This window comes from Callionymus lyra, chromosome 5 (genome assembly GCF_982586985.1).
Source record: "Callionymus lyra chromosome 5, fCalLyr1.hap1.1, whole genome shotgun sequence".
In the NCBI taxonomy this organism is placed as follows: Eukaryota; Metazoa; Chordata; class Actinopteri; order Syngnathiformes; family Callionymidae; genus Callionymus; species Callionymus lyra.
In genome coordinates, this window is record NC_141822.1 from 9049063 (window position 1) to 9062209 (window position 13147).

The 13147-nt window shown below is 36.9% G+C and overlaps 1 protein-coding gene across 2 annotated transcripts in view; it reads left to right on the plus strand.

The window, feature by feature from the left end:
* eng (endoglin) overlaps positions 1-13147 on the plus strand; it is a 78326-nt gene that overhangs the window by 36870 nt on the left and 28309 nt on the right. For both annotated transcript variants that reach the window (XM_087790727.1, XM_087790728.1), the window contains exon 3: positions 1399-1541. In XM_087790727.1, coding sequence (XP_087646853.1) covers positions 1399-1541 — 143 coding nt within the window. The remainder of the gene's footprint in view (positions 1-1398; positions 1542-13147) is intronic.

Consider the following 13147-nt stretch of genomic DNA (forward strand, 5'->3'; position numbering starts at 1 on the left):
TCCGTCAAAAAAAAAAAGAAAAAAAGTTTATAAAGCAGTGCTGGACCGACTGACCAATGAGTTACATCAGTGTCCGTGAAGCCGTTTCAAAGCATTTGTTTTAAAAATACATTCTTTGAATAGTTATATTTTTACTTGTCTCTCTTTCAACATATTATATATTATTTTAACGTCTATGTACCTATGAAATCACACTTTTATTGTAAAAAAATTAATAAAACTTTTTACTATTTATCAGAATTAAATGTCCTTTTATCTTAAAAAAGAATTAACACTTTGTGATGAGTTTAACAGATATTTCTCACAGTGAAGGGATTTTTAATTGTTTTTTTAAGGTCAAAGTGTAATATTTCATTGAGTGAAAACATTAAAATATACAATATAAAAGTGTTCTTTTTTTTAAATCACAGGAAGCGCAGACCTCCGCCAAGTTTCCCCCCCTTTAATAATAACAATACATTTACACATTTACATTTATATTGATTTATCTTGATATTTTCAATACATTTTTTGGATCCCTTCTTAACACGTCTCAAACATTTTTATTTTGTATCTACCTTTAAAAATCACTTGTTTTCTATTAATTAATAATACATTTTACTATCCTTTTAACACGTTAATCATATTAAAATAAAAATGTCAATCAATATGAACTAGTTAAATAAGAAATAGCCCCTAGAGAGCACAGAACTTTGTTAAGTTAATACAAATTAATTAACAATAATAACACATTGTTTGTGCCCTTTATTTTGATAAATTCTGATATTTTTGATACAATTGTGTTACCTTTTTTAGCATGTAAAATATCATTTGTTTAAAAAATAGTTAAAATCAAATAGTTTTTATCAACGGGTGAAGATGTAAGAAAGTAAGTAAGTAAGTAATTAGTAAAGCGCCTTTTTTTACAGGCATTAAAAAATAAAACATTCATACACCGCTCACACATTTGTTCCTGAAGAAAAAGAAGAAAGCAGGTGGTGATCTTTAGGCTCTGCAGTGACCAATCCTTCAAAAATACTCCTGGCTCCGGATTGGTAATCCTTTAGAATCACTTTAGAACCAATCATGGGTTCATGATCACGATATTTGAGTTATTATTTTTCAAATAATAGAGTCTCTATTGGATGGACTGAGGAGCTTTATCATCTGGCAGAGTCTTGGTGTAGATTAGCTTGTTTGGACATTGCGTCTCTTTAGGGATTCCTCTGTAATTGGAAGGATAGTTTGGGTCATAGCGAGGTCCAGATGGTGGGATGGTGTCTCCACTCTCTGAAAGTTTGGTGGCTCGGGAAAAAGGAACTTTCAAATATATTTAATTTAACACGGTTCTTGTAAGAAATAAGCAGGTTTTGTGAACATTTTATGTCATTTTCTAATGATTTCCTTCTTTTTCTTCAGCCTCAAGTCCAACATGTAGCCCCACGGACGTGTCCGAAAAATCCTGGTTGTACGTCAGAGAGATGCAGACGGGCTGTTGGACCAGCTTCCTGACTCCGGACAAAAAGGAGGTCCACATCCTTAAACTGAACTACGACGCCGCGGTGAGTTCAGAAAGACAAACGGAGAGAATTGACAAACGACTCACACTGCTTTTTTTTTTTCCACATCTAACTTCATCGACACCATAAACACGCGTCAACAGTGATCATTTCTTAATTAAACACAGCACAGTGTGATTCCTCACTCGCTTTCAAACACATTATTCTCACTTGGCAGCCCCATGAGTACAAGTCTGTCGTTGCTTTAACTAGGAGGAGATGGAGCACCTTTGCGGCTCTTTATTTTGGTGATCAATCTCACGTCAAGGCCGATAAATGTTTACACGTTATCGTGAATTCATTTGAGATTGATTATGAGCATGATTAAAACGTTTAATTTCTTCCAAAAGAAGAAAATGAAAAAAAAAAAGAATGAAAGATGCATTTGGAGTTATTTTCTCCGATTTGCAAGCTTTTTTGATCATCATTTTTATTAAACTTGCCAGGCTTAACATAATAAACTATTTAAGAAACTTCATATACAGAAACTACTGCAAGAAATACATACAAATCTTATGATAGTTGTTTTACATATTACTGTGGCTGGTTGGGAGCAATAGGATGAATTAAAGTTAAATTGAAACTTCACTCATTTTCTACTCACCCTCATGTCGACTGAGGGTTGGGATTATTAATCTAGTAATCTGTTCTTTTTAGAGTTATAGACGAATATGTTTGTTTATTTTAATGTAGCGACTGAAGCTCACTTGTCTTCATGGTGCTCACCTGTTACCACCGACTTTTATTGAAGCCTAAACATTAGGAATTGTTTTGGAAAAACTGTCTGTAGCAGAAGTTAACAGTATATCAGTTCCTTCCTGACGTCTTTCCTCATTCAAACACATTGCAAGTGTCAGTGCGCAACTTTATGCTACTAGCCTAGTAGCATCCGCTAAAAACAATCTTAAAATATCGTGTTATTTCCTTTTTTCACGAACAGTTCCTCATGTAGAGCAGTATGGAGGTTTTTGGATATTTTTAAGTGACGACTGTGAAGACAATGACAACTGGGCTCCAGTAGCTACATTAAAATGAACAAAGATTTTTGTCTATAACTCTAAAAAGGAACAGATTACTCTGAAAATAATCCCAAACCTTAGTTGACATGAGGGTGAATAGAAAATGAGTGAAACTGAATTTTTTTTTATCACTTCAAGACACATTTGTTTGTTCTGGAAAAGCAGAAATGCTTAACAAATGTTATGGCTAAAGCTTGTTGCCCAATTGCTAACATGGAAAAAGTGTTTTGGATGTAAGTGCAAAATGTAATCAAAAGTCTTGTCACTTTCAGTAATGTACAGTTTTATTATTTTTATCATCACTTTGTCTTAAAAACACCTTGGATGTATAGATTCATGGTTAATGTGGATTCTTTTTAGTTTCAGGAACGCATCACTCTTCTTATCTTTCCTACAACCACATTAAATCACCCTATGCTTTTCGTACAAGTCTTCATTATCCCTCACATTAGTACCTCAACAGACTCCCGAGAGATAAGATAAGAATTCCCACCAACTGTCTCCCATCAACACATTTCAACTCCTCTTGACACTTAAACCATTGAACTCATTTTTTCTTTTTCCCCTACTTAGGTTGTGATTATGTAAAAGGCACTTTTCCTTAAGTTGTTTTTGAGCGCAGGGACAGGAAGCTGTAAGCTAAATACAATATAAGTGTTTACGTTCAGGAAGCAATTCTTTAAAGTTTGACATTGAAGGAAATGGGGGCTCAGATTTGATATTTTTTGCAGCGACAAGGCGACGCTCTAATCTAGAGTGACGCTGCTAGATCAGTACATTTTTTTTCAGTCACAGTCATTATATATATGCTGGAAACCCCCCCCCCCCCCCCCCCAAAAAAAAAAAAAAACATTATATTGTAGAATCATTGCTTATGGGCCTGTGGAAAATAAATTCTTATATGCCATAAAACAACAACCAGCTACAGAACATTAGATAAACTCTAGGCCCCGGCTTTAAAACAAATCTAGCGTGTCCACTCTTTTACTGTGGCCTGTAAGAGCTTTAAAAACAAATATACTAAAATAACAAAGTGTTTTTTTTAAAGAAACAGTGATCTCGAACTGCTCTTGAAACTATACTAGGTAGAAGGTAGTTAGTAATGATGGGCTGATGAAGCTTCATGTAGCATTGTCATCATCTTTAGAGGCCCACTAGATGGCGCTCTTTGCTGTTTCATCTTTGGGCAACTATTTTTATGAAACTTACCGTCATTTTAAGCCAATAACTGTATTTTGACACCTGAAATGATCAATTTAGCCTGAATAACATGGAATGGGTTTAGACTTGTATTTCCTGTTAAAGGATTAATTCATTGAATAGTCTGGAGTCTATCCCAGATTCTACAGGCGAGGGGCAGGGGACACCCTGGACAGGACGCCAGTCTGTCTCAGGACACACAAAGACACACAACCATTCACACACAAAATCATACCTATGGACAAATTCCCTAAGTTCCCAATCGAACTCTGTATGTTTTTGGACTGTGGGAGGAAACCGGAGTGCCCGGTACTTTTCAGTATGTTGCACAGTTCTCCTATCAAATAAAACATTTTCATTAAAGTTTTTGCTAAATCATCTAGTAAAGGTCTAGTAAGTAAATTCTCAAAAATGTTTAAAGACCAGCAACTGATTTTCGGTTTAACGCAATCTCAGCATTTTGCTCGCACCATGAAGTCGTCCATTTCTCAGTTATCTAAGGCCTTGAAAAAGTCACCCTCTGCTTTTTTCTGTTCTCTTGATAACTGTAACTGACTGTACACAGGCATCACTATCCTTTAACGCCTGCAGCTATTTCTCACTGAAATGCTCACTGCTGCGGCAACCGAGGAAAAAAAGTAACATCGCTCTCGTCGTGGCCTTGCAAATATCTAGCTCATGGAATATCTTTCCAACTTTTCTGGTTTGTTCTTCTGTACAGATATCAAGATAGATGCAATTGTGCACGAAAGAGTTGTGCATTATAAAACAAAATATAAAACAAAATATAAAACAATACTACACATGAAGTACGTATGAGTCTACTCCTTTAAGAAGCATCTTAAGACTTTTTCCCAATCTTCTTGGAATCCTGTCTTATGTCTTGGACTTTCTTGGTTTTAAATTTGTTTGTATTTTTAACTGTGTATTGCTTTTGATTGATCAAGCACCTTGTGACCCTGGTCTAGAAGTAAATATTACTTACTTACTTACTAGACATCTGTTCTAAACCCTACATAACAGAGATTGAAGTTTTGAACTAGTGATGTGTTTATGAAGCTTCATGGAACAATATGACTTTTTCAGCTCAGTAGTAGGAAATATTTTCCTAAGAAACACAAATGGTGAAAAAGAAAAAAGCCAAAGATTATACAGTAAAGAGCGCCATGTTGTGGGCTCTGAAAATGGGCACAACACACTGGTTTGAGTGTCTCAGTCCTAGAAGCCATTTCTAAATCTACAGCAAACAGGAAACAGGAATTTTAGATGTCGAAGATGGATATAAATAGATTATCTTTTTGAAGGAAGAGGATAGGGAGTGTATTGATGAAGCTTCACGAAGCAGTGTCATCATTTTTTCGAGCGCAATAGATGGTTTTCTGGTCTGGAACAATCAGTCTTATCAAGTGTGTTTTGAAAACTAGGACAATGCTTCATGAAGCTTCATCACTAAATCACTTACAAGTGTCTCATCTCTAATCCTATAAGCTATCTACAGCAAACAGGAAAGTTAGATATTAGAGATGGATACAGATGGATCTAAATTTTGAATGTAGATGATAGGGAGTGTATTAATGAAGCTTCATGAAGCAGTGCCATCAAGTTCCAAGCTCAGTAGACGTTTTATTGGGCTAAAAACAATGGGAGCTTTCATCAAAATAGTTGCTCAAAGCCAAAGATTATTTATCAAAGCGTTCCCATTAAATGGGTTCTGAAACAAGGGAAATGCTTAATGAAGCTTTGTCACTGTGTCTCAGTCTGAGAAGCTTTATCTACATCTAAAGTAAACAAGAAAGTTAGTTGCAAATGGATGTAGGTGGATAAATATTTTGAAGGAGGAGGTTAGGGACTGTATCGATGACGCTTCATAAACCAGTGTCATCATTTCTCAAGTTAAATAGATGGTTGTCATGACAACAATGGGAGGTTTCGTTAAAATAGTTACTCAAAGCCAAGGATATTACAGCCAAGTGTCCCATCTATCGGGTTCTAAATAATGGGGACGATGATTCATGAAGCTTCATCACTAGTTCAAGTGTTCCATTGATCCTAGAAACTATTTAAGTCATCTACAGCAAACAGGAAAGCTAGATGTTGGAGATGGATAAAAGTGGATACAATCTTTTTAAGGAGGATGATAGGGAGTGTATCGATGAAGCTTCATGAAGCATTGTCATCATTTTCAAAGCACAGTGGATTGTTTTCTTGAGAAATTAAATTAACTTTACATGTCTAAAAACATACATAAAACAAAAATAAATAAACATCTCAAACTTGTATTATTATATCCTAAACCCTAAACAAGAAGATAAAGCAATGCTTCCACACCAACCTTATAACTGTAACAAAGGTTTATAATTTACTTTTCCCTTCAAAGATAAATATGCGTCAGAAAGTAATCCTCCCTGTACGCCCTGAATGTATTACCCTCTGATTAAAATACCTCTTCCGTTGTCAGGATGCACAGCGAATTTATCCAGCCTAAGAAAATGACCATGAACTTTTGGGGAAATTGTTTAGCTGAATGTGTTTCCGTGAGTCATTGCCATTGCATTTTTAATGCGTGTGATACTGGGCGGCTGCGCCAAAGGGATCTGCACACAACTACATTTTGATAAGGCTGCCTGTTTTTGGGGAGTTGTGGTTCGGGGGGGGGGGGGCATGAGAAATATATTATGTGTTTATTATGAAGCAAATCTATTCGCACTGCCTCGGAGAACTCAGGAGCAAACATGAATTATTACTTGGCTGGAATAATAAGGGTGTAGTAACGGATTAACACTAGTGGAAATGAACAACTACTAGACGACAAAGCGTACAGATTGAGGTGTAAAATATGCACGTGACATCAAGGCGGGGAGTGGGGGGGTGATAAAGTGTTCAATCAGCTTTCACGTCAACTCCAAATGAACCTGATCGTGACAGCGGGGGGGTTGGGGGCGTTCGACTTTTACGAGCGGTCATCACACATGGGGCGCCGATAGCGACCGTAGATCCCTTCAAGGCTGTGCGTTGAAACAAGAGAGCAGGTCGCCGCTATTAATATCACGAGGAGTGAATTAATCGTTGAGTGGTGGGAGTCGTGAGAGGCCAGGAGACAAACTGGCTGACATTTGTGTTTGTGGAATGAGCCAAGTTGAGTAAAGGATCACGAAAGGAGCCTTGAATTAAGCATCTGCTTAATGACTTTTTATATGAAGTCAGGAAATCGTTGGTTGTACGTTGTTTAATTATCCGCTTTTACTTTCCGAGAGCTTATGTTTTATATTTAGATGAACAAAACAACTTGAGGGCAGTGGTTGCTGGAGAATTAGACAGCTAAGGATATTATATTTTTGCTTTTGATCCATTCTACTTTTTTCCCCCTTAAACTTTGACCTATAAGCAACATTTAGGGTCATGATTTGCTCAAGTTGTGAGATCGATATACCGTGTATCAATATTTTTCACATTACTGTATCAATATTCAACAGCACTGTTTCGATTTTTTATTAAAAAGAATAATTATAATAAATCCTGGGAGGGTTTAATAGTATTGTATTTGTATCATTTTCTTTCATGGTTTATTCTATAAAATATTTACATTGTTTTTTCATTTTTTGTTGCGATTAAACTCTCAGCCGCTACATGGCAGCAGTCATTACGTACTTGCTACTCGCTACTACTGAGGACGAGAGGATACAGTCGACTCCAGCAGCTTTTAAAGCTGATATTTGGAAATATTTTTACTTTTAGTTCTATTAATTTAACCAAAAGAAACCCACTAAACATTTCACTAAAATTCTGCGTCGCCTACAATCCTTCCGAAAATTATGCAAGTGTATCAAAAATATATTCCATCAAATCATCGCGCGAGTGAATATATGATCGTATCATAAGATAAGCTTATTGCTATGGCCCTCATTTACAACATCATGTTGTGATGTCACAACAATACACCCATTCTGTTGAGAGCAAGGTAATGTCATCAAAAGACTTCTACAGCAGCTACTAATCGAAAAAGTTAACATCTTATTAATTCTTTCAGAAAGAAACTTGCTTTTTAGAATTGAAGACTGATGACTTTCATAGGGATTTAACATTTAACACATTTTAACATTTTAACTTACGAAAGGTTTTTCATTTTTAAATGAACAAAAATAAGATTTTGTCCATAAAATTTAAAAACGATGTCAATTCTTTCAGAAATAATGAGTTTTGAATTCCTTATGGTTTCAGCATTTGTGTAGAAACATAATGTTATTGTGTAGGATTATTAAAATAAATTAAAAATAAATTTTAGTTGACATTTCAGTGCAATGTAAATGGAAATAAAGACATTTCAAACCAGAGATATTTGTTGAGGTAAAAGTATATATAAATAAATTCAATGCCCTCAACCAAAGAGTTTTTTCTTTTTTAAGTTTTTTAAGTAAAACAAAAAAGGAAATCAAAAGCTACTACTAGAATGCATATTTTAATGCAGTTATACATTACATCTTAATAAACATTAAAATAAAAATAGTTACATTTAATTAGACGTTTATATTTTGGATATATAGATCCTGAAAATGTTTGAAGGAATTTTTGTGTTCCAAAAAAACCTGGGTGCTTCAATAGTAAATTGCCAGTACAGTGACAAAATATAAAAGTAATAATAATCCAAAATGTTGTAGGATCAATAACATTGTGACAAAAGTCTGCATCGTAGTAACTGATGGTCGACAGTTAATAATTGGGGGAGCGTTGGGCGAGAGGAAAGGGAGGCAGACGAGGATATTGGCAGGAACAAAGAGGGTGGACGAAAAGACGAGGTGAAACAATGTCAAAAATTCCCCCCGTCTGACGGCTCGCGCTCCGCGGTTTGTCAGCAAAAGACAATATTGGAATAACAAAAGCCCGAGTTATGAGTGAGCTGTGCATTGTTACAAGTTCACCACAATAAATGAATGAATGTCATTTCCCATAGAGCCCATTGTTCTGCTTTAAAAGATAACCCGGTGATGCGTTCCTGAGAATCATTTCTAATGAGGCTCATTGTCTCATCGGCGTCTCCACTCCCCTGTAGCTGACTTTCTTTCTTCCTTCTGAACCCTGAATCATGTCGGCTTCGACCCCAATCAAACCTTTTATACTTTTTGTTCCTTCGAGATACACTTGTTTTTCTCCGCCCCCCCCCCCCCCCCCCCCTAAAAGGCCTGATGCAGTTTCCAGTTATTCTCTTGGCTCCCTTTACCCGAACACGAGTTGGCTCCGCTGGTCTTGTCTCGGACGAGTGCCAGGACCGCGACTACCAGAGCGGGAGTGTGACATCAATTGTGAATGCGGCTCCTCCCCCGCCCCCTTTTTCTCCGGGTCCCCGCAGACCCCCGACGCTCCCTCTATAATTCACTGTAAAGTCAAACTGTGAGAGTCAACTCTCTCTGGCAGGCTGTAAATCTAAGAGTGAAAAACAAAAGGATGGGGAGAGTGAGATAAGAAAAATTTAAGGACAACGAAAGGGAGGGGGGGGGGGGGGTTTGCAGTTTCCAATCTGACTCGACGAATTGGCGAGAGCTTAAGACACTTGGTTTTTGTTTTTTTTCGTGTGTTTACGAGCAAGGGGATCAGGTCTAAACAGACAGTCCGGAGCAGATAAGGACTCGGTCTGCGATTGACTTTCTTCTATCTTCACCTTTGATATGAAATCTTTTCATTGTGTTTGCTCGGTTCCTCAAGCGTGGACAGCGTCGCGTCCACATCCGAGTTTACATTGTGAGTGATAACATCTTCTTGTTTACCATAACCACACCCACTGTGCTGTGATTGGTCAAGCATTGAGGTTTAACACCGCACATCATCAATCCATGAAGTCTCCACCTCAAAGGGACTCGTTGTATAAACAAAGTGGGGCATGATTACAGCTGGCAGGAGGAAGAGTGAAGCCATTGTTACGTCGTAATAGACTCCGCTTCCGTAACCTCTCGTTTGCCCAGATTTCAGACGAACATTATAAAGTAATAAGTTCAAAACATGGTCATGATGAGAGACTTACTGCGTCTTGGAGAGAGAAGATTCAACATTTGAAACATGCGAGTCCGGAGAGTTGGGTTTTAACATTAGTTGAACTTTGAGAAAAAAATATCACAGTCTCAGATTTCTATCGCACACTTTCTATTCCGGATCAGCAGGTGTTGTCAACTAGCCTCATAAGTGTAGGTGTAAATTAAGTCTCGCACTGCGAGGTTCTAAAGCTGATATTTCAAACAATTATAGGGATATGTTAGTGACATCTTCTGATAGTTTGACTCTCTTTTAGTTTAATTAATACAACTGAAAACCTAAAATATGTCCAAACAATATCTTAAGAAAGTGCTGGAGTCTAATGTATCCCCTTGTCCTCAGTCATCGCCGGGATCTTGTGGGATTTCACTGTTCTTTTAGCTGCGGAGGATGTAATAACCGCTGACGTTTGATTGTAACACAAACATAATAATAATAAAACTGTGAATATTTGCATGTCAAATATATAAAAAAAAATCTAATTGCACACAGTTACTTAAAAATTAATAAACCAAAAAACATCTGTAATAAAAAATAAAATAGTATGGTGAAAAATATAGTGTATTTGTATATTCTTATATGTTCTCAATGTCTCACGAAACTTTATCATTAGTGACAGCATTTCATTTTTTTTCAGATGGGAAGATGGAAAGCATTTTTCAATGTTTACACTGTCCTAACTACAGACGTGTGTGTTTGTGTATCTGATGGAAGATCCATCTGTCTGTAAAAGTTTGTCTGAGCCAATTTTTAGTGATTAGCTGGAAGGCAGATTGTCAGTGGTCTCCTTAGACCTCATTTGTTCAACGCGACTCGCAGAATTTCCATATCTCAGGCCTGAGCTCATCACAATTCTCTTGGATCGTGAGCCTGAAACATCAGGTAACAAGAAAATGAAGGAAATATTCGGGATTCAATGTCTCGCCTCCCACAAGGCCTAACCTTCAAAAAAAAACTTAGCAACAACACACGAGAGAGAGACAGAATGTGAAACTCTGCTGCTCTTAAATAAAACAACAGTTGTCGAGATTATTACAGGAGTGATTGGTGGTTAAAACCATTCACACTCCATGACATTGTAAAAATAGAAGTGTTCTCAATAGCATGTCAGTCTTCTTATAGACAAGCGTCTGTGATTGGCACCACTTTTGCTGCAGGTATACACGTTGACATTTGTGAGTAGCAAAACGAAAAAAAAAAAAAAAAAAAAAGTGTTTGTCAAGTCGTGATATGAGAAAAATCTGAAAACAAACCTTTTCAGAGAAAGCCTATTTTTAAACTCGACGCCTCGAGCGTGTCTCATCCACTCAGTCAATCTGAAGTGTGATCACTTGGCATTTTATACTTGTGATTTCCTGTGTTTACTCGCCTCCTTTGACACATAATGTGAAAAGCTTTCGCTGTATTTGTTTGTGACAGCTCCGGAGTTATTTAAAAAATGAAGAAATCAGGAGTCAGTGGATCGCTGCGCTGACGGCATTAAAGTCCAAACTTTACACAGAGACTTCTTTCAATCTGATTCTGTTGTGTTTGCCGAAGAATCTTTTTGGCCTTTGTAAGTTTTAATCCTAAGAACAGGATTTAAAAAAATTAAAGAGCGACTGATGTGAAAACTTCCCTGACTTCCTCATATGTTTCAAATTTTAAATCTTACTCTCCAAGATGCAGTAAGTCCCTCGTCATGACCATGTTTTGAACTTTTTACTTTCTTTTACTTTTACTTAAAGTTCGTCTAGAATTTGGGCGAACGAGAGGTTACGAGAGTCCATTATGATGTAATAATGGCTTCACTCCTCCTCCAGCCAGCTGTAATCAAGCCCTTTTGTTTATACAACGAGTCCCTTGGAGGTGGACACTTCAGGGATTGATGACGCCCGGTGACAAACCTTGATGCTTGACCAATCACAGCAGAGTCGGTGTGGTTAAAAAACAAACAAAGTGTTTTCAGTGGGCGGGGCTTAAGATACTTTTATAATGTCAATATTTCAATGAAAAGAGAGTTTTGTACAAACAGACACTGATGATACAATAGAGTCCAACATCTATTTAAGACACACTTACATCAACACACTAGTTGAAAAAACGTCACAAAACAATCCTGGATTTTCTGACTTGAGGCTAATGTGTGTTGCACTTGCTAGAACTTATTGCTTTTCTCAAACAGTAACTCAAAATTGAAGCATAAAGGAAGTAGTTCCAGTTTTCTTGCTAAACCATTTATCGTTGCATGACTCTCTTCAATATGAATGTATTCTTCACTTCATGCTAGACACTTAAAGGATCCACGTGAGGCTCACTACTTTGGCCTCACCAGGGTCAAGGGTTAGCGAAGCAAACTCCAGGTAGAGAATCAGTCCTCGCCTCCAGGACTGAATTCATCTGCTTTTGGCTTTTTCATCAATTGCAATGAAGGCCACACACACACACACACACACACACAAGCCATGAAATAAAATCAAACATTTCATCTTGGAAACCTTTGAGAACAACTTCGTTCTTAGTTAGTTCATCATTTTTCTTTATGCATTGAGACCATTGATATTGTGGCCTATACCTGAGTCATGACCTCCTTTAATAGAATGACTCCGTTGAAACCTTTAAAAGGTTTGTAAAACTTTTCTACTTCCTTTTACACCAATGATTAAAGAAACGGAGGGATGACAAAGTGCAAGTATAAAGAACATGGATCAAAGGAAAGAAAAGCATACAAAGATGAACACAGTGTTTCAATTGTTACAGATTGTATTTGATATTTTATTGCAGCATTATTTTGGGGCTACATTGACGACGATAATACCTTGTTTCTTCCCACATTGGGGACATTTGAGACGTCAGTACAGCACGACAAATTTTTTTAAATTAATGGCGAAGTTTTTTTATCCATAGTTTTATGAGGGAACCTTTAAAAACAAAACCCAGCAATTATCTGTACTAATTTCTTCCAGGTGCCAACAGAGAGAAAGTAAATATGGAGTGTCTAGGGAAGTAATATGAGTAACTTTAAGAGCATTTATAGCACAATAAAAGACATGTTTAAAAGTGAAAATCTGTTATTTTTGCAGGCTTTTTACATCTTTTCCGTCATCCAAACTAGTTTAGTAAAAAAAAGAATAGCATAAGAAGTTAACAAACAGACATATGGAGTCATCAAATATTCATTTGACTCTGCAAACACAATATGTTTTCAGTCTGAGGTGATCTATAACACTTACTCCGAACTCCAACTTTCTGACTGAGGCACATTCACCGACGAAGCTCTTTAGGCAGTGAACTCGCACCCATATGGAGGGTTGGACTGAGTGAGCGGATCATTTTTTTTTTCTTGTGGCTCTAGATTTCTCGCTCTTTCTAATCAGGCCAAGCTTTCAA